Genomic DNA, 22755 nt, shown 5'->3' on the forward strand with positions numbered 1-22755 from the left:
AAAAAATAAAATAAGGGAACAAAAAATACAAATGAATGTTGACACTATGGCTTAAAGTGTAATAAAATAATTTAACCTAATAATAAAAATTTTAAAAAAATAATTATTTGTTTTAAAATCTTTTGCTGATGCTGCTAACTAAAACTTATGATATCCTACAGGTCAGGAGTAGTAAGTTTATTGATAGCAGATGATATCTTTTAGGATGCTTTGAAAAACCCAAAGCTTTTTCAGAATTGAATTTAGAATTGGAAAAAAAATACTCCAGTAAAAAACCAGACAAATGAAAAAGAAAACACAAAAACTAATCTAAAGTGTTGGATTGCAAACAATGCAACATTTACAATGACTTCTCTCTTTTTTTTACTTTATCACTTATCTACAAAGATCAGATTTTTGACTACAAAGATCAGATCTGTCTATCTTTGAAGATAGACAGATTTTATGATTGCAAATAAATAAATTCATTACCCGAATTTACTTATTTGCAATTATAAAACCTCACATTTTGTTTATAATTACTTAGTTATTCTGAACTTGAGTTAATAATTTTTTTAAAATTGTATTTAAGACAGTAGCTACAAATTTACATAGAACTATTATACATTTATAATTATTATACATATTATAATATTATCTCAATATGTGTTTTTTCAATATCAAATTTTTTTAGTTTTGTCACCTTTTAAAGTAGTAGCTTCTACTTCATATTCAACTACAAGATTGGATTTTCCCTCAACCTTTTTTCCTAATGGACAATGTTTTTTGCACTCTTCATTTGGTGTGGTTAAGTCTGTTTTTGATATAACTTGATTTTCCACAGCAGTAACAACTGAAGGCTTTTTAGTTTGGTTATTATCCAGCAGACATACACAAGAACTCTCACTTGTCTGCAGAGACTTAGGTTGATTAATAGCAAAAACCTTTTTTTTCTTTTTGGGGGACTTAAAGTCTTCCCCATCACTGCATAAATCAATGCAAAAAGTTAATGCTTTCTTCCTTTTTTTTCCTTTTTCACACTCAGATTTTATGTTAAAAAATGATCGAATGTCTTTTGAATGACATGCTTTCTGTTTCTAAAGAAAACTTAAAAAATTATTTTTTAAGAATTAATATGAATAGAGAAACAAATTGTAATAAATTTTTCCTAATAACCATACTTAATGAAAAACTATTATCTTGACCTCCTCAAATAACTGTGATGTTTCAGTAGAAGTTGTGTGCAGTGGCTCCCAAGTATCAACAATTGAAAGTAAGGCTTTCTTGCTGTAGTCATTTTCATCCATTGATAATTCTGAAATCTTTCCGTTTAAAGCTGCTGTTGTAACCATAACCTATAAGAAAACAGGAAAAAAAAAATTCAACAATAAATTTAATCAAAATACCTAAAATGCCAAACTTTTTAGCAGTAAGCTAACATTAAATAATAATACAGCAAGTACAAGCAATGAAAGAAAACCTTTCTCTGAAGCATTGTCCACAATATCTCATCAATTGTGCCTTGAGCTAAAAGATAATGAATCTGAACAGCATTTTTTTGCCCAATTCTATGACATCTATCTTCAGCTTGAAGCAAAATACCAGGGGTATGATGAAGCTCAGCAAAAACAACATGATCTGCAGCAGTGAGAGTGAGACCCTTAAAAAATAAGATTACTTAAATAATTTGTACAGAGCATCAAAAGAGATGCCATAAAATATACTGAGTGATGGTGTCAGTCAATGTTTACTTTTGATGAAACTACTGGCCTCTTCATAAATGTTATCATTATAAATTATTGCATCTAACAATCTTCTTACATTATTACATCTATCTTTATCCAAAAAAATTATAAACTTCGAAAAATAGAATTTTTCATCAAAGATTTTTTAAAATAAACATACCGTTGATGCAGCCTGTATGCTTAGTACAGCTACTTTACATTCTCTTTCTGATTGGAACCTTTCTACTAGATGCCCCCTTTCAGTTGATGGCACACTTCCTGTAATACAAATGTACTTGACTTTCTTCTGGGCAAGTATCTCTTGAATTGCTTTAACCATTGTCATGTGGAAACAAAAAACAAGAAACTTATTTGGCATTCCTTCAAGCAGATCACAAATATATTTTTGAACAGCTCCAGCCTACATAAATTATTTGTTAAAAAGATAAACTCACCTTATTTAATTATCTAATAGATATTTAAAAGACATGAAAACTGATCCTTAAGATACAAAACAAAAATGTTTGATGTTTAAATCTTGGAAATAATAATAGCAATACTTATGTTAATAATTTAATAATAATTTAACAATAATTAACAATAACAACAACAACAACAACAACAACAACAACAACAACAACAACAACAACAATAGTAATACTAGTATTGTTGTTACTAATATCAAAATTTAACCACCTTCTTTACTAATTCAAAATAAAAAACTATTATTATTTGAAACTTACCTTAGCAAGAGCAGTATCACAAAACAACTTATTAAATGGCTGATTGTAATCAAATGCTGAAGCAATAAAACCATTTTCAGGATTTTTTATTTGTTTCAAAACTTTACGTATTACTTCAAATTGCTCACAAATACCCTAATTTTTTGAAGAAAAAATAAAAAATAAAAAAATAATCTAATGTTAGTGTGATAACTATTAAAATGGTTGCTTACAAAAACTAAGAATTTAGTGTTTTACTGTGCCAACACAGGTTGACACAACTTTTTATATCAAATACCCCTATTTTACAATGTAAAATACAAATAAATTGCATAGTCAAGATAGTTAATTAAATCTAAATGCTCAAAAACATGTTTAATGACAAACAAGTCTGAATTTATGAAATGCAACATAGCAACAAGAATATTAACATATCAAAAAAACTTATTCAAGGAACAAATTTTCATTTGTAGGAATGTCTGGAGTGCTTTATGTCTAGACTTTCTCTTTGAATCCCCTAATAGTAATTTGCAAGTATATATATATGCCCCACTGGCCTTGATACCTCTTCTCCATAACCTTAATATCTTGATGGAAGTGCTCCCCTTGCTCATCATTCACATCACCAAGGTAACTGTTGAGGAAATGAACATTTATGATAACTTTGCTGTCCAATAGATAATATTCAAGCAATAATTCTACACAATATCTGCTTTTATATTTGTCAAAATGTTTTTCACAACATCCACAAAAGATTTGAACTTTTCTCTATGTCAGTCATCTGAGCTTTTCTCTATGCCAATCATTGAATTTGTAAACTGTGAGTCTTAACTTTCTGATTTTGGCTGCATCAACAACACCAGCATTTCTGTTGCAACTCATAGCAAGAAATTCAGAAATAATGCACTTGAAACAGTTGCCCTCTATATAAAGAGCTTTAATGAATTGGTTCATTAAGAGTACATCGATGTGAAAGGGAGGAAAAACACTTTTTTCCTGCTCTAACAGATGTAGGTTTATGACATACTTTTCTCCAACAGTTAGCTTTGTTCAGACTGGCCAAATTTATCCTTAGCTCAGCTGTTCATAAAAAAAAAGGAAAAATAGATATTTCGTACATCATCTTTCTTGACCAAGTAAAAGCTAACCATCTTTAAGATCCACACAACCCATTTGTGTTCATCATATCTAACTACGCCACAAAACTTTCTCCCAAAAAAGAGACATGAAAGAGCCATTCCTGGGTCTTTCTAGCTGTATAGAGTGGAGCCTCATCCTACTGGTACACATTTTTAGCATCAGGGTCAAACCCCTAAATTAACAGAAAAAGGCAATTTGATGCCATTTGTAAATTCAGCAAATTACTTTAAACCTGACCTCAAACTTCAAACAGCAGAAAAAAAGTTAAACTTTATCAACGTGATAGATAATATCAGGAAACAATAAAATGTAATAAAAAATAAATATCATGTAAGTAAAGATTAAGATAAAATCAAACAAATTTTAAAGATATCACTAAAAGAATGACAGCAGCTTAGTAGCAAAACAAATTAGTTAAAAGTTAACCACATACCAAAAAATATAACTAAAGTTTTCTTATTCATTTCTATTTGACCCTTTTGAAAATAACTCTTACTAAACTACAGCAAGCATTTACTATTTTTACCTAAAATCAATCTTTAATTAACATTTTGATTTAAAAGAATATTGAAATTACTTATCACATTGATAACTCATAAATTTTTTTTTATTTTTACCTTTTTGTATTTGTTACTGTCAGGAATTTCAAAAATAATCTTTGATCTTCTTTTAGATGGAAGTTCTTGAAGTACCTGACAAAATAAAATAATATCAATAAATATGCAAAGGTCATTTAAATACAAGTGTACTGCAAATCCTGTTTAAAAATACAAGTAAAAGTATGTTTAAACTTAAAATACAAGAGTATGTTTAAACTTAAAAAGAAGTAAAAACTATTAATGTAGCAATTATTTAGTTTAAAAAGCTAATAAAGTTGTAAAAATATTAAAAAATAAAATAAATAATAGAAAATAGCAAATGAAATATTTTACATTATGAATTTTTTACCACAAATTATTTTACAGCTTATGAGATATTCTAAAACTCTAAATTTAAAAATATTAACTTAATGATTGGATGAAGTCAGTAAGTTAATTGCTTGTTAATCTTTGCAGTCCAAATAAAATTAACTTTAAAATCAAACCTGATTTTTTAATCTCCTGATCATTATGTTCTTAAGCAAGCTGTTTAGCTCATCTAAATTTGAAGCTCCCCTAAATAAACATCATTTTAAAAACATTTCTTTCTAATAGCTTTAATTACTTTCTTTTCTGTAATAATATTTGAAAAAAAATTTGCGTAGTTCAGAACTTTCCTGCATATATACATATATATGTATGTATATATATATATATATATATATATATATATATATATATATATATATATATATATATATATATATATATATATATATGTATATATATATATGTATATATATATATATTCTTTTCTATATAATAAGTAAAATTTTCAAATTAAAAACTTTTCATTTTTAAACTTAAGTTAAAGAAATTTTATTCTACTCTTAATCTATTTCAATCTACAATAAAAACCATAACAAATAATTACTTAACATAACTTCTAACAAAAAAGTGGCTGATAAACAGCAAAAATGCATTTTAAAATTTTCACTATATAAATACTATTATAACATTTTTTACTGTTATGGATTTAAAATCTGAAAAAAATCAGTCAAACAAAGGTAATTATTACATTTAGAATGGAAGTTCTTGTTTGGTTTTTTTGAGTACCGAGAAATAATAACTGTTTATTTCAGTGCATTCATTTTGGATTCGGAAAAATTTTTGTAAACTGAAAGACTGACTTTTTTCAAATAAAATGAAAGAGTTTCCTTTTTACAAAACAAGTCTGCAAATATATCATCTATCTATCTTTATCTCTATCTATATGTGTGTGTACCTTGTTTGAAATGTATTGTATATTTGTCCTCCACGTGCACGTACAGCTTCAAAATAACCACCACAGAATCTTTCACCAAACTGGTGGAAATTGCTAAATATAGTTGGTTGTAGGAGGTGAAGTTGTGGATACAACTAAATGATTGCATAAGAATTGAAAAAACAGAATCAATATTTGTTTAGAAAAGATTTTTAAAAAACTAGTATGATATTTACTTCTTCTGGACGAGACAAAGACGGGGTTCCTGACAACATTATTATATGAGCAATCCCTTTGAGAGAGTTTAAAATTTCCTTAGTGCGGATGGCCTTCATATTTTTTAAATAGTGAGATTCATCAACAATAACAACACCGAAATTTGATTTAGCTATAAGTTCTGAAACTTTAACATTCTTAAAGCCATGAGAAATACTAATCAAGCCATAACTGATTATAGTGACTTTAGAACAAGCCATCTGACTAAAAAACAAATATGAAATAATAAAAGCTTTTTTGGATTAGAAACTAACATGATAAATGCTGGAGCATAGCCCAGAAATTCTGCTACAGCTAACAAAATAATCATATAATTAGTAAGTGCAAACAAATACATAAAAGTTCTGGACATACTTTTAAAAGACATCAAAGAACAATCACATCTAAGACTTAAAACAGAAATGAAAGTAATATCCGACTTGATATCAGCAAAGCTCCTTATCATGTTAATATCGCCAGGTTGTAAAAATGGTAACCAATTTTCAAGTTCATTAACCCAATTATATCGTAGTGAAGATGGAGCAATAATCAGTAAAGGCCACTTGCTAAAGTAATAGTATGCTATAGCAACAGCTTGAAGAGTTTTCCCCAAACCCATCTAAAAAAATAAGTTAATGGAGTATAAAGAACTATGGTTTTCACATAAACATTTACAAACATTTTGCTATAAAACACTTGTTTAAATTAATTTAGGCAGAAGATTTATTTAAATGTTACGTCATACAAAATGACAAATGTTTGGAAATAGGTTGTTACGGTAATACAACACTACTGAATTTTTTTTCAGTAGTTTTGTATCCAGTAACAACCTATTTTCAAGCAATTTAAAAAAATTCAGTAGTGCTGTATAGATAATACAACACTACTGAATTTTTCTAAAGGCTGATGGTGATTAAATTAATCAATTATTGTAAAACCCTTTTATCTTAAGATTTGTTCTTGAAAAATATTTATTTGGTTGATGATTTTAAAAATAAATTTAAAAATTCAAAAAAATAAAAAATAAAAAATCATATTTTGCAATACAATTGGTATGCAAGTTGTTCTTTAATATATATTTCATTAAATTAAAACAAAATGGAAAAATTAGGAAAACTTAAATAAAAGCATTTTGTTCACTTTTTGTAATAAAAATAATTAACACAAAGTAAAATTACCTCATCACCAATGAGAACTCTGAAAAATATTTAAACTAAATAAGTAATAAGTAAAATATAATAAATGAAAATAATTTTATTCAATGAAGCTTTTTTATTAAAGGCCAATAAAGAGATATTCCATTTGTTGGTTTTAAAAAAACATTTTTAATGTAAAACTATTAATCATGAAGCAAAATTGTACAACAAATTATACTTCAGTAAAATCGAAAAACATAAAATAAACAAACCTGCCATTCTTTCTAATTCCAAACTGTATACCTTTCTTTTGAAAATTTGTCAATGACTTGCGCATATGTTTAGGTAAAAAGCATAATGAAATATGGTCCTTAGACATTGTGCTAAAACTTGAATTTTTTTGTTTTATTTTCACTAAAGCAAAAACATCAAAAGTAGAATTTTTTTTTTTTCCTCATATATCATTTATCACATTATTTATCTCATACTATTTAGTTCATACATTTATTATATATAATATTCATCTCACATAACTGCTATTTTTCTTACATTTACAAATTATTTTTGTTCAAAAATATTACAAAAAATTTTTAGACTCAGTTACCTGAGTTTCAGTGTTTCCACTTGATGATTATGGTATGTGATATATAAAATGTGACTATTAGGTGGTCTCAACAGTCATTGAAATCATAGAACTATTAATGTTATTTTGGTTTGAAAAAGTTACTTCAAAAGGTTTTTCCTAGATTATGTTGTCAAAGTTTGTCTTATCACTATTCCTCATATGATTAAGATCATTATCATAAAACTCATTTGGGAATAAGAATGTACTTTTTTCTTGAAAACAAGCAAATAATTTTAAAAAGAAATCATTCAGCAGTTCTTTTCAATTAAAAAAAAAATCCTAATAAAGACCATCTATTAGTTCATAAATAAAAAAAAACTTGAATAACTTTTTAGCAAAATAAATTTTGTTTATAACTATAAATAGTTATAAATATATAAGTATAGTTTTAATTAAAAAGTTTCCAAAAAAAGAGTTTTTGCAGAACATGTACATATACTGAATGCAATAAAAATAAAACTTTTTTAAACTTAAAATTATCGTTTTTACTCTAAAATTGATATTGTTATTACTGCTATTATAGTTTTTATTCTAATCATATAACGTCTATTAATATTTTTATTACTTGTTATGAAAGGGAATATATATTACTTATCACTAAAAGGATTGAATCAATTGAACTCTTGATATTTACAAAAAGTATTCTTCTCTAACATAATCATTTCAAAAAACAAAATAATAAAAATAATTGGATACTATCATTTTTTTCTTAAAATAATTACTTAAAGGAAGGAAAAACAAAATACCATTAAGTGATTTTATTGAGTGAAACAATAAATTAGAGAAAAAAAGGCAAGGTATCATTTCATAAGGTATTATTTCATAACGTATCAAAATTTTGCAGTTAATGACAAGTTGCTATAGATTGTTTATTTGGTTGCTTAATAGCGTGGTTTCTTTGGATTCATTTTATTTCTATTTTTTCCAGCAAACTTCTTTTTCCCTGCAGACATTCTGCTTTTGATTATTTGATCCTTTGATTTTAAAACTCCCTTCATTTGTTTCTTGTTGGAGGCTTTCATGTTGACTTGAGTTTTTTGTTTTGCTTTACCTAAAACAAACCATAAAATTATACAACTACAAAATTATAAAACCTAACATGATTGACTATAAAGCACTAAAGTAAATAAGCTACTTTCTAATGATGGAACTTTTAGTTTTGAAATGGGTGAATTTTTTAACCTGATGATATAATAACTTTCTTTTGTACATTTAATTTATGAATACAATGTGGTTAGATTAACTTAAAGCAGGCTTATTATGTTCATGTTAAAGTATTCTAATGATAAGACAAAGTTCAGTGAGAATTCTTACTGTCATAAAAATATGATGAGCAAAACTATCATTTTGAAACATAAATATGACACAGAAAAACTTTGTAAAGCTGAGGGGAAAATGATTTAATGTTTTATCTAATGTGTTGGTTAAATTGTTGCACTTACTTGATATTGTCAAAATCAATATTGGATGGTTTTAAATATAGCTTCATTTTCATTTGAAATACATAATATGGGAAAAACACTGAATAGGAGGGTAAACATCTGTCCATATAATGGATTTGTTGTGTACCTTGTTCCTAGTATTTACAACACATAGGAACAGGGTACAAATTAATAGCTGTAAAAAGTTATAATTTTTAATGAAATCTAATATTTCATCTCATTTAAATTTTACATTGATTAGAAAATGAATCAAAACCTTTAGATTAGAGACAACAGTACAATAAAAATCATACCTTTATGTTTAAATTTTCCACTTTTATAATTAGGTGTTTCATCATCATTTGTAGTAGTATGGCGTTTCTTGATCCATTGATTATAACTTTTATTGTTAAGAAAAACTATGTTTTATTCAGAATGTTAAATAAAATACAACCTACTTACTTTTAAAAAAAAAAAATCAAGCTTTTAAGGGGTGGTGCATGTAAATGAGATGAAGCAAAAAAATAACAAGTATATTACAATCAAAAAGAATTAAGAAGCAAATTTGTACTTACACCAGTCTCTATATTACAATGATAACAAATTTTCATTAACTAAGCTTCCCTTTTTAAAGCATTAGTTACAGTGCAAAAGTATTACAGAGTCTTTTTTAGTGTTATTTCACTGAACAAACAATAAATCAAAATATTTTTCTTTTTTACAAGCTGAAAGTTCATTAATGGATGTTGTTGGTTTTTTATTGAACAAAATGCCTGAAAGTGAGGCAATACTATTATTAAAGTTTACTTCATATTACTTCTAGACTACTAAGCTGACTCATGAAAAGATACGCATTGGATTTGTATGATGCTGAAATATAGTTGCCGCTTTCAGTTTTAATCTTCTTCGAACTGCTTCCTACAGTTGAGACAAACCTTTTACGTTTTCTGTCCCTAAAAAATTTGTTAAACAACGAAGAATTTGTTTTTAGTATAAAACTGAAATAAAGAAAAATAAAAAGGAGAATGTCAACAAAATCCTTTATAAATTACATTTAAAACAAAGGAAAAAAGAAAAAATCAGAAGATGCCCCCTCTCACAATCACAAAAAAAACAACAAATAGAAGCAACATAGAAACTCACATACTAAACATTATGATCAAAATTTTAACTGAAGGTGAAAGGTATTCTTTTTAAATTTCTTAAAGGACAAACAGAAAATTGATTAATTTTAATACCATTTTTTGGCAGCTTTTTGAGTTCTCATTGTCACCCGATCATCAGAAGATACTTCTAATGAAACACTTTTTGCTTCTTTTTCAAATGAACTTAATTTGAACCTATTAAAATCAAGTTAGAATAATGAATTGGTGAAAATATTTCAAACAAGAATAATATTTATAAGACACTTTTAACGACACAGAGTTTAAATCTACTTGCCCCTTTTCCCTGTCGATATCAGTGGACTGATGAGGTATATAGTTTTCGTCTTTGTATGCTAGAAAAGATAATTCATAAGAACAAAAATTTATCATCAAAGGATAATTTGATAGAGAATTATTAAGCATTTTTCAAATGGTTTTGCAAAAAAGTTATCAAAATAAATCGTTTATTGCACTAATAAGACATTCTCAGATGAAAAAAAATCTGGGAAAAGCACACACAAACTTATAAATACAAACCATTTTTATTCACTGAGAAGACATCAGCCACATATTTATCCTGAAAATGATAACACAGTTATACAGATTAACTTCTAGAAATAACCCATTTAATAGCTTTTTCTCTATGTACAGTTCAAATAACCATTGAATATATTAGGTTGTTCTTTAAAAGTTAAAGTCCATTTTATGCTCAGATCTGGAAATTTTAATCAATAGAAATCTTTACACAAAATTAGTTACATCAGCTAAAGATTCTGCAGGAATGTTTGTAGATTCAATTGACAAAACATTTTTGGATTTAGCTTTGCAATGTTCAATAACATCAGTATGATAAAGTCTATGTAAAAAAAAAATTTACACTGGGATAAGAATATGATCATTAGAACTCTGCAATAAGATGCTAAATGATAAATAATATCTAGTTTACAGAAACATACTCAAAAAAAGGTTTTTTGTAAATAAAATAATTAAGCCTAAAAAATATTTAAACAAAAATTTAAAAAAAGCAAAATTCTAACCTTTTATTCTTCATTACATTTTCAGTTTCTTTTGACTTCTTTGTATTCATAGTCTCAAAAACTGTCTGTAAGCAAAAATAAGCAAAGATAAGTTCAGCAAACTTCAGATAACAATTTCGTTCAATTCATTTTTAAACTTTATAGAACTCTTTACAGAATTCTGAGAAAAAAATAAAACATATACAAAATGAAAAAATTAAATACAGAAATAAATGTTAAAATAACTTTTATTTACAAAACTCTCTGTTCACTTTTTCATTATTCTCTCTACTTTTTGTATTTTATTTAAAAAATTTATAGTAAAAGTTTATAATAAGAAAATTAAAGATATTTTTTTAAATACTGTTGCACTAGTCTTCTTACTGTATGATACTAATGTCTCATCTGCCAAATAACCATTATTAACTGTCAAATGCTAAATCACTATTAAACCAGTTGTATGATAAAACAAACTGAAAATATCTGTCCTAAAGTAACATGTTACAACTTTGATGGTATACTACTTTTGTATAATTGAATTTTTAATAGAGATGGAAATTTTTTTATAAATGTCATTAATACTATTTTATTTGATGACCTATAAAATTATTACAAAGTAAATTTTACAAAAATAAAAAAAGACAATATCCTTACTAGCTTTGGCTTGAAATTCTGCAAGTCAAGTAAAAGTTTAGACAGCTGAGCAGATTCACTTGTATCAGATGCTGATTTTTTATCTATAAACAGTGTATGAATGTTTCTTTAAAAAATCACATGGTCTATTTTTCAATTATTAAGAATTATTTCCTTTTAAAACAAGCAACAATAGTTTAACATTACTTAAAAAAAAAAAAAAAAAAAAAAAAAAAAGTAATTATAATTTTATCTACCTACTAAATATAGGATGATTAGATACTGATGCATAGTTTAATTCCTTGGAACGCTTTATGGAAGCTGTAGAAGCATTCTCTCGTGACTTAGTGTACTGTTTATAACCATTCATCATCACAGTATACATTGATTGCTGGGAGAAAAAATTTTGTTATTAATCCAATTCCCACAAACACACAGATATACACATGTAAATACACTACCGGCAATTAATTTGAGACCAGTGGTTAAATACGGTTACATCTCAAAAATAAAAATATCTGATTATAAAAAATTGCACTTCTTTATTTTTGGATCAAAAATAAATAGAGCACAATAAATATGTGGATAGAATAGGATATGGGCATTTTTGCACCCAAAAATTTTCTTATGTACAAAAGTATACAAAAGTGTATGTGCTGAGTTCTTCCAGCATAAAAGACAATACAAGTATTATTTTTAACTGTTACTTAATTTTGATTAATGACTTGTAATTGATATTGAAAATATAATTTTTCTCATTGGTAGCTTCTTGTAGATACTTTATGTAGATCCAATATAGTATATTATGACTTTCAAATAATATACAAATATTGTATGGTTTGAGCTGTTTATTTTTTTTTAGTTTCTATTTTGTTGTACTAAAATGGCTCCAGTTCAAGAATTAAGCTTTGAACAGAGAGTTCGCATTGTTTTACTTGATGAAGAAGGTGTTTCAGAAAAAAAAATTACAAAAAGAATAAAAATATCAACGACAGGAGTTCACAATAAAATCAAGCATTTGAAGGAAATTGGTCAATATTGTGACTTACCATGACCTGGACAGCCTAGAAAGATAGATGAACATGGTGATCGTTGTATTACGAGATTATCTATGTCAAACAGAAAATTAACAGCTCCACAAATAGTGAGAGAATACCATGAAACTGCTGAAAAACTTGTTTGTGTTGGGACAATAAGAAACCAATTGATGAAAGCTGGACTTTGAGGGCGCGTAGCTGCCAAAAAACCGTTGCTAAGGAAAGCAAATAAGGTAAAACGACTACAATGGGGTCGCAAACATGCCAACTGGATAATAAGTCAATGGAAAGCAGTAGTATGGAGCAATGAGTCCAAGTTTGAATTATTAAGCAACAAGAGAAGAATATTTGTACGCCGGCACCAGAATGAACGTTACATTCCGCAGTGCATTGTGCCTACTGTTAACCATGGAGGAGGTTCAATAATGGTATGGGGTTGTTTTGTAGGTCACAAAATAGGAGATTTGATCAGAGTTCGTGGAATTATGAAAAAGGAGCAATACAGAGAAATTTTGGAGAATCATGCCGTTCCATCTGCTCATCGAATGGTAGTTCGACGCCAGCCTGTTTTTATGCAAGATAATGACTCAAAGCACAAATCTAAATTTTGTACAAATTATCTGAATCAACTAGTACAAGAAAAAACCCTTACTTTTATGGAGTGGCCGGCGCAATCACCAGACCTCAATCCCATTAAACTTCTTTGGGATGAAATTGACCGGTATGTGAAGAAATTCCAATTAAAATCTGAGGAACATTTATGGGAGTTACTGCAAAAGGATTGGAAAGCTGTAACCATGGAAACTTTAAACAAATTAATCTTTCGTATGCCAAGAATATGTGAAGCAGTAATGAAGAAACGTGGTGGTTATTTTGATGAACGCAAAGTTTGAAACTTGTGCGAAATAATAAAGACCTTATAATTTAACTTTTTCATGTTTGTTAAGTTTTCTATTTGTTTAAAAATATTTGTGAAGAAAACTAAATAAAGTATATTTCATGAACTAATTTGTAGTTTCTTTATTCACTAAGATCGAAAAAAACATAAACGAAAATATAACTGATAGATTTAATTGATTTTTACTAGAATTACTGTTTTCTCATCTGGTCTCAAATTAATTGTCGGTAGTGTATGTAAAAACTTCTCACTTTTTAACTTAAATAGTAAATTTTTAAAAATTTTTTAAAATAAATTAATCATAAAACAAGATAAAGAAAGTTTATAAATAAATTAACTAACCAGTGTTGAATTAATAGCAGTTGTATTATTAATAAAATCTTGGTGTGCTACCAAAGCTGACTGGGGTACAGTTCCTATCAAACCATCTTCTATATCAAAATTAAAATGAAAATTTTAATAAAATCTTTAAATTTTTTGCTCTGAATTTTTTTAAAAATAAACTTTTTTTCACTTTTATAAACCGAAAGTTTGCAACTTGCAAGCTACCAACTTGCAGTAAAACACAGTTTGACATTTACATTACGTTATTCTTGATTAGTTACCTTCTTGAACATTCTCATTAGAAAACTTAATCGGCTGTGTTAAGAAAAGATGAAGATCAATCAAAAATGCCATCTATGAAAATTAAAGTTAGTAATAACAAAATTAATCTAAATGTTTAGAATCCAAAAAATGTAAATAATGAGAAAAAAAAACAAAAGAACAACTTCAAACAGCTATTAAAAAACTTTGCAATAATACAATAGCAAGTTAAAAAAGATTTGCAGGCTGAACTAAGTATTACCTCATCTTTTTGTACAAAGGAGTATGCCATTCCAGCTCGTCCAGCTCTTGCAACACGACCTAGAAATAATACATAGTTAAAATTAAAGAGTAAACTTTATTCTTCTTATTTTAAATTGAAAGAAAGTAAACAAAAGTTTGAAATTAAAAAAGAAAAAATTTTCTTTAATTTATTTATTAATATAAAAAAAAATTAACCATTTTACCAACTCTGTGAACAAACAATTTTGGTTTAGATGGAAAATCATAATTTATAACATTGTCCAGCATTGGTATGTCAATACCCCGAGCCTATAGTAAAATAAACTTAATGAATTAAATAAATTATAGCTAATAATGATTTTTATAAAAAAAAAAAAAAAAAAAGATAAAAAAAAGTATTTATACAAATAAAACTTACAGCAATATCAGTTACTATTAAAACTTTTGTTGCCTTCTTTTGAAATTTAGCCAAGTTGATTTTTCGAGCTAGTTTAAAATTTTTTTTAACATAAATTATTTAAAAATATAAACATGTAATTACAAAAAATACAGCATTAATATTTCATAACTTTACTAGCCTGTTTGATCAAGTGAAGAATATATGTAAGAACAACTGATGCCAGCATGAGTTAGTATCTAAAAACAGTTATGACTTTAAGCTTTATTGTACGAAAGCCAACACATGGTATCATTGCAAGTATACTTAGCCCAACAAAAAACGACATATGATGTCATTAAAAATATTGATGTTATATTGCTTATTATTTAAGATGAGCTATATGTAATCTAATCGACTTAACAATATCTTAGAAGTATGAAAAACATGTGTAGATAATAAAAATGATTGTTGATGTTGATGGTTGTTTTGAGACTTGGCACCCACAAGTGAAATTTTAATTATTATAAAGACTCTTCATTAGTGTACATACATAAGTAGTGTAAAATAGACTTTTAATACATGTAAAATATTGAAGAATGCATATTCGATAAATGTAAGTAGTAATTCTAAAGTTTTTTCATTGGTTTTGATTCTTTTTTTTTTTTGAATTCATAACTTTATCTTGAATTTTTTTATCAGAAAAATAAATTAAATAGCAATAAAACTATTATAGGCTTATAAAAAATTCAATTCTCGTTAATTTAGTTTTTGTTTCATCATCCTAGTGTAAATAGAACAGGTGCTATATTATTTTTTAAAATGTTTGCAACCTTTTGCTTTTATTGCAAAATTTATTCCATCCATTTTGGTCCCCAAGTTCAAATTTAATTTGTATGGAAAAGGTTAATAAAAAAAAAATTACAAAACAAAAACTTGCTTGTGGTTAACTAAGAATTATATCAATTCATCAGAAATTTTAAAAATTTCATAAAAATTTTGTTTAAATTGTTACTTTTTTAACAAAACTGAAAAACTGTAAATACTGAAAAGCATATAATCAGAAAAAAATGAATTAAATTAAAAATCAAACTGGTTCTGAAACTAAAAAAACATATTACTAATTTATGCTTCATAAAATGGTAAACAGTGTTTTTTAGGATAGAGTAATAAATAAAAAAAGCCTCAATAATTGAATTGAAGCAAACAAGTAACTGGCATTCATGTTCAAACATGTACAAACCTACATTTACAGATTCAAAAAAGTTTAATGGTTTCAAATGAACAATTGAGTTGGAGAAAGCTAATTAATTGCTGTATATGGATAAATTTTGGAAAATACCCATCAACTACACAGAGTGATCAATGAATAGCACATATTAAATGATTGTGCATGACAAATTTTCAAATTTTTTCAAATGTTGTAATACCTGGTATAAATCCTTAAAAAGACAAGTTAAAATGAAGTATTAAAAAACATAAAAGGCACCTTTTTCTAAGCAGAAGATAAAAAACTAACCTGTTGTATGTATTCAACGTGATGTTTTGTGGCAACAAAAATAACTGTTTGTTCATCAGCTTTGATTAATATTTGAAGAACATGCAACAGACATGCTAAAAATAAATAACATTTATTGTAAATGTAAAAATTTAAACTTGTTTATTATTGTTTATATTGTCTTAACTATAATATTTTTATTGTCTTTCCCATGAAAAATTGATATAGAAAAAAAAGCACAAGCACTTTTTAGCCAACAGATATTTTTTTGTGTTTTTAAACTTGATCTTAAATTGATTTCTAAAAACAAATGAGCAAAATTTACCTAGTTTATCAGCTGGTCGTATCAGGAAAAAAGCTGTCTAGAATACAAAAAAAAAAAACATGAAATAATAAAATATGTCTGAGAACCTGAGGATCCCTGTTCCTCAAGTTCTCAGGGATGTTATGCAGTTAAATTAGAAAAATATTTATGTTTTAGTCAGAAATGAACCAAGATGTTGAAATGATGCTTTCTTAGTGATATTTGATTTCAAATTACATACTTCCTAAACATTTGCTTAGGAAGTTGTAACCTGCAACTTATTGTTTAGGAACCTGGAACCTGAAGAAAAAATATTATCAAGCGCTATTTTTGCATATAAATGCTTTTTTAAAAACATTTTATCAGCAAGCAAGTATTACAGCAAATATTGGTTAAGCAAGCAAGTATTATAGCAAATATTGGTTATTAGTTAATATTTTTTAAATGATAGCATGTGTGTAAGCCATACTGATGAGTAAAAAAATATTCTCTCTTATGATCTTTTTTGTTTATACAAGAACAACAAGAAATACAAAAATGAAAAAAATACCTTTAATTTGTCACTAATTTTATTATAAATGTCAAGTCGAATGAGAGTTGGGTCAGTAAGACCAGCAGCTGCAAAATCCACTAAAACTTTAGGAAGAGTTGCTGACACCAAAACAGTTTGTCTAAAAATAATTTAGATGAATAAATAAAATTTTTTCAACTTATGTTAAACACTTGAAGTGGTACATATTTTTTTCTTGTTTATGAACTTTTTTTTAAGAACAATATTTTTCAAATTTTAAATAAAACTATTTAAATTTTTTTTTTTTTTTAAATTTTAGTTGCAATCTCTTTGTAATGGATTGTATAAGAACTAATTTGTGTTAGAGACTGTATAAACAGTTTTACATTTTTTGGTTGCAATCTTTGTGGATGTATTTTTAAAAAAAAACAACCTTTTTTTTTTGTCATTGCAGAAACCAACTTTTAAGTCTAAATATTTCTCTTTTAGTTTGTTTTCCATATAACTGCTTTAAAAAAAAAGAAAGTAGCATTCTTAGATCAACTTTTGTTAACCCCTTATCACCCTTCAAGCATTTTTTGTAATTATCAGCTGAAGTTTATTTGTAATTATCAGCTGACGTTTATTTGTAATTATCAGCTGAAGTTTATTTGTAATTATCAGCTGAAGTTCATTTGTAATTATCAGCTGAAGAAACAATAGAGATAGAGATATGGAAACAACTAAAAATGTTGGGGTAAAGTTATGACCTTCTTTTGTTTTAAGCCTAAATGATTTTCTACCTTATATGTAATGCTTAAAGAATCATTGGTAACAGTATAAAACCAATTAAACTTTTCATGAATATATTGGAGGTTGTATGCGAAGTTTTTGTGATGTAAGATATTCCTCTACTCTTTTATTCATATAGCATTACAGTTAGCACAAATGAATTTATAAATTATATTTGATTTGAGTTAATGCAATATTTTATTTTTGATGGGGAAATTTTGAATTGAAAGGAATGGAAAGTTAATTGATATTTATGGTTTTGCCACAAAAATAAATTCTTTATTTTGCAAGTTTTAAGTGTTTTCTTTAAAAACTTTTTAAAAAAACTTACAGAAGAAATTCTTTACAACAAATCAGTTTTTTAAATTACATATAAAATGACAGTGAGTCTAAACTCGCTAAAAAAAAAAAAAAAAACTCAATTTGAAATACAAACATTAGGAACTTCCAAATAATTTAGCATAATCTAGTACAAAATTACCTTGATACAGGTAATCTTCCAATGATTTCATGTAACTGCTCACTGAAACCCATTTCAAAAAGTCTAAATCCAAAGTAACAATGTCAAAAATAGTATACAAATGCTAACACATTAAAAAACATGACTGGTATTTCATACTTCTTAAAACTAGACAATCAAATGCAGCATATAAGGGACAATCAAATCACCTATCAGCTTCATCAAAGACCACATATTCAATATATTCTAATCTTTTAATCTCCATTTCAACTAGTAGGTGAAGAAAACGACCGGGTGTGGCAATAATGCTTTAATAAACAAAAAAAAAATTAGGTTATGAGGAAGATAATTAAAAGAGAATTTGTAATTGATAATGTCATTAGAGTACCTCTATTCATTTAAAGACAAAAAAAAAAAAAAAAAAAAGGGGGGGGGGGGGATTGAGTGTGTGGGGCATGTTAACTAACATACATGTCAGGATTTTGATGAAATGTTGCAAACTGGTCCTCTAAACTAAAGATTAAAAAGTATAATTTTACATTTAATGGCTCTGTACAAAAACACAAAAATAAACTTTAATCAGAAAAGAATTTCAAAATGATCACAAACACTTTGTAACTTAGTAACTCAATAAACTTAAAAATCAATAACGCATAAAACCCATAATTAATTCTTCACTTTTAGATACACAAGTAAGTGCAGTATTTTCTTCCCTCTCAAGATAAAAATCTCTAATATAAGAATTGTATATCAAAATAAAATAATCTATTCAAAGCAGTATTTATACAGATTATATTGTCTAAAAGCATACCTGTCACCTCCAAGTATAATGGCTGACTTTAATGTTGTATATTTCCCTAACTAAAAAAAGAAAAAGAAGTGAAATCCAAGAGACTTAAAAAGTGAAGTTCAAGAACTTAAAAACAGCAGCAATTCAAATGCACAAAAAATAAAACAAAAAATAACAAGTAAAACGAATATTTAAAATCAAATTACTCTAAAATTACCTCTTTAGTAAATTTTAATGTTTGAATTGCAAGTTCTCTTGTAGGAGATAGAATTAAACCTCGTGCACCCTAGTCACAAAAGCTACTTTTAAAGTTAGTGAAACAAAAAGTATATATAAAAAATATACCTAACAAAATATAATGGTAGCTAAGTACAATGACAACAAAATATATTGATAAAATATAAAAATATTGATACTAAATAAAAAAAGTTTAACTGAAGCTTTTTTAGCTTTAACTGAAAAAAATTTAAAACATAAAAATACTTTGGTAGAATGAGTCTGTAATTTCTGAAAAAGAGGAAGAAGAAATGCAGCTGTTTTTCCAGACCCTAATATAAAGACAAGAAAAACTCCAGATTACAGGTCTTTTTAAATCAATCATTAATATAGTAATCAGCTTATTTTACCAGTTCTTGCCATTGCCACAACATCTTTGCCATCCATTAGCACAGGAATAGTCTAAAAAGATATATAAAAAACTAAAATGTAAAAACAAATGTATAAAACTAATAATACAGAAACAAATATATAAAATTAATAATATAAAAACAAATATACAAATACAAATATATGAAAACAAATATTTAAAAACATATATGTAAAAACGCAAGTAGACAGAAATTTGTTTTCAAACAGTATCAGCCATAAAATAATTGTGACCCACCTACAGAACAAAATCTACAAAATCTTGATTGTTTACCTTTCTCTGAATAGGAGTAGGAACTTTATAACCTTTTCGAATGATTCCTTTATAGATTGCATAAGAAAATCCTGAAAACAATTTGTGAATTTTCAAAAGACAATATTGGTAAATTTTTAAGGATTGGCACTTAATGCTTTTGTAGTTTGTTGCCAATTGTTTTTTATACAAAATTTATACAATTATTTTTTCTCACACTCCAAATCTAAACTATAATCTTTATTTGCTGAGGGTGAAATGTAACTGGTGAAAAATAATATGTTGAAGATTAGCTTTTTAATACAATATGCAAATTATTATTAAAAAATGGAAAATAATTTAAATTCGCAAACAAAACCTTTTTTTTTTTCAGAGATCAAAGTGAAATTGGAACCAAAAACTTTTCAATATCCAGCTACACAAACTAGTTAAACAGTTTTTTTTTTTAAACATGATTAAAAATAGCTTTTACCCATGGATTGGAATCCACCAGTTTTCTTTTGTTTCTTTCGCTGTTCTTTAGCTAAGTCACCTACTTCTAATTTATCATCATAATCTGGTGTTAAATTATTCTAAATTAAATATAGAAAACATTTTTTAAATATTAAAAAAAGAGAAGTTAAAGTCAATCTTCAATTTAGCATTTCATCATAACTATATAGCCCCTATGAACAAGTAGAAAATTTGATATTTTTTTGCACATTTTAAATATCTAACAATAATTTTTTAATGCCAAAATTAAATTTTTAGGTTATGTACAAATGAATATTTGTAAAAGAGCATTTAACCCAACATACCTCTTTTATCATGATATTTTCATTAGCTATTTCAAAGCCTTCATCTTCTGAATCATCTTTTTTCTTCTGAAAAGATCTTTTACTTGGCTTAACCTTCATTAAAGGGTCACCATTGTTGGTGTTTTCATCATTTTTCACAAACTTTTTATAAACATTTTTTTTGTTTTTGTTTTTATGCACACCAGCTTTCTTTGATTTCTCAATTCTATTATTAGTGTGGGACGGAAACTTCTTTTTTTGTTTGGAAGAACCCTTAGGTTTGCCCATTATTATGTTTTTATACTCTAAGATCAATAAAAAGTAATGGTTAATTTCAAATAATAAAAAAAAAGAATGTATTGTAATATTATCCAGTTCCAAATGGTTTTAAACTTGCAGCTTCAAAACTTGCCTATTTTCTTGAACTTTGAAATAACTATTTTTTTTTTATAAATGAAATGGAAAACAAATTCAGTCAATATCAAACAATTTTTATTTGATTCTCTTAATATTTTATTTTTCAAAAGTCATATTTCTGGATAATATAATATTTATAAGTCCATAATTCTGGATAATATTATTAATACAAAACTTATTTTGCAAATCACATTTAGTTCAATTATCTGCTAGTCTAAAAAAGAAGAATAACAGTTTATATTGTGACTATATAAATGGGATTTGGGGAAAAATACAGCATTATATACACATGGTCTGATTCCAAACACATAAAAAATAGCAATAAAAAGGATGCACAACATGTACAAACTTTGGATTAACATAACTGGAATTTACAATTTTCACTTTTTGAAACAAATAGAGTTCTCATTCCAATTGAAAGGATTGCATTGTTAAATTTAACCATAATAAGTGACACTTTTTCTGTGTGCAATAAATATTTTTTTAAAATACTTTATGTTATATTTATAATACTTAATTTTATTGTTTTACATTATTACTCAGCATTAAAATCTCCATGAGATATTATCAATTTTTTTTTTCTCTGAAATTTTTCTAATCTAATTTAATATGAAATCCAGATGGTTTTTAGTAAAGAATTTAATTAAAACCAAAATTAGGAACCATCCTGAACCCAGGTTGATTTTACTGAATTCAGAAAAAGTATTGTCATATTCACAAATTGATTTGAAAGATTTTAACTTGATACCAACAAAAAAAGTAAATAAAATAAAAAATAAAAAAACAAATATATATATATATATATATATATATATATATATATATATATATATATATATATATATATATATATTTGTTTCTTTATTTATATATTTGTTTTATTCTGTAGGTGGGTCACAATTATTTTATATATATATATATATATATATATATATATATATATATATATATATATATATATATATATATATCAAACAATTTTTAACATTAATTTTAAAAAAATAATTGCAAAGATAAAAAGCAGAAATTATATTGTTAACAATAATATAATTTCTAAATTTAATTTCAGTATAAAAAAAATATTTATTTTTTTATTTTATAGTTATAAAATTACTTTTTTAAATTCATAACTCAAAGTTTTTTCTGAGACTTTTAAAATGTGGTAAAATGCAAAGATATTTTGTTACCTGACATGCTATTTTTTATTTGACATGTTTTCTAAAAAGTTTTAACATAATTTATATATAAAAAATTATCAAGTCTACAATCTGCTTTATATCAAGCTTTAAAAAATAAAATTTCTCAGATTTTTTTAAAAAACAAAATATTTAAAGTACCCAATAGTAGTGTATTTTTCAAATTTTTACATGAAAATATATATATATATTTTTTTTAATGAAGAATGTTTTTATAAGTACTTTAACTATATTAAGTTTTACTCTTAAATTTTGCATTTTAAATTTAAAAAAACCTCAAAGCATGCAGTCATCATCACCCCAAATCGATAACTGATATAATATATAATATACAGACAAGGTTATTTAACTGCCATC

The 22755-nt window shown here is 26.0% G+C and overlaps 2 protein-coding genes across 9 annotated transcripts in view; both read right to left on the reverse strand.

Annotated features, from left to right (window-relative positions):
* The window catches only part of LOC145188522 (DNA annealing helicase and endonuclease ZRANB3-like), an 18292-nt gene extending 11078 nt beyond the window's left edge, over positions 1 to 7214 (reverse strand). For 4 of the 8 annotated variants that reach the window (XR_016452418.1, XR_016452419.1, XM_090087096.1 and 1 more), the window contains exons 1-12: positions 7071 to 7211; positions 6841 to 6859; positions 6103 to 6281; positions 5644 to 5887; positions 5429 to 5562; positions 4650 to 4719; positions 4183 to 4257; positions 2447 to 2581; positions 1885 to 2124; positions 1460 to 1639; positions 1185 to 1334; positions 683 to 1076 (exon numbers count right to left, since the gene is read on the reverse strand). Coding sequence is in view for 6 of the 8 variants with exons in the window: in XM_090087096.1 (XP_089943222.1) it covers positions 683 to 1076; positions 1185 to 1334; positions 1460 to 1639; positions 1885 to 2124; positions 2447 to 2581; positions 4183 to 4257; positions 4650 to 4719; positions 5429 to 5562; positions 5644 to 5887; positions 6103 to 6281; positions 6841 to 6859; positions 7071 to 7177 (1927 nt within the window). In the remaining 2 variants the exon portion in view is untranslated. Of the gene's footprint in view, positions 1 to 682; positions 1077 to 1184; positions 1335 to 1459; positions 1640 to 1884; positions 2125 to 2446; positions 2582 to 4182; positions 4258 to 4649; positions 4720 to 5428; positions 5563 to 5643; positions 5888 to 6037; positions 6282 to 6840; positions 6876 to 7070 lie in introns of all 8 variants that reach the window. The other 4 variants (XM_090087099.1, XM_090087101.1, XM_090087100.1 and 1 more) reach the window with 4 other exon arrangements.
* Positions 7215 to 8223: 1009 nt separating this feature from the next.
* On the reverse strand, positions 8224 to 21127 carry LOC145188523 (ATP-dependent RNA helicase DDX54-like). Its single transcript, XM_090088013.1, has 29 exons — positions 20807 to 21127; positions 20482 to 20581; positions 20031 to 20101; positions 19738 to 19789; positions 19595 to 19659; positions 19329 to 19397; positions 19133 to 19182; positions 18793 to 18834; positions 18531 to 18629; positions 18343 to 18405; positions 17130 to 17250; positions 16601 to 16637; positions 16297 to 16391; positions 14980 to 15037; positions 14820 to 14887; positions 14626 to 14710; positions 14421 to 14479; positions 14179 to 14251; positions 13916 to 14004; positions 11900 to 12029; positions 11660 to 11742; positions 11027 to 11091; positions 10749 to 10845; positions 10527 to 10566; positions 10285 to 10342; positions 10083 to 10184; positions 9696 to 9797; positions 9159 to 9244; positions 8224 to 8474 (listed from the first exon to the last, which is right to left on the reverse strand). Exons 1-29 carry the CDS (start codon positions 21071 to 21073, stop codon positions 8305 to 8307), a joined length of 2496 nt encoding a protein of 831 aa, XP_089944139.1. The 5' UTR covers positions 21074 to 21127; the 3' UTR covers positions 8224 to 8304.
* Between the last annotated feature and the right edge of the window lie 1628 nt (positions 21128 to 22755).

This window comes from Hydra viridissima, unplaced genomic scaffold, assembly GCF_058129835.1.
Source record: "Hydra viridissima isolate aposymbiotic clone 2 unplaced genomic scaffold, HvirCarnegie_v1 scaffold_5, whole genome shotgun sequence".
Taxonomy (NCBI): Eukaryota; Metazoa; Cnidaria; class Hydrozoa; order Anthoathecata; family Hydridae; genus Hydra; species Hydra viridissima.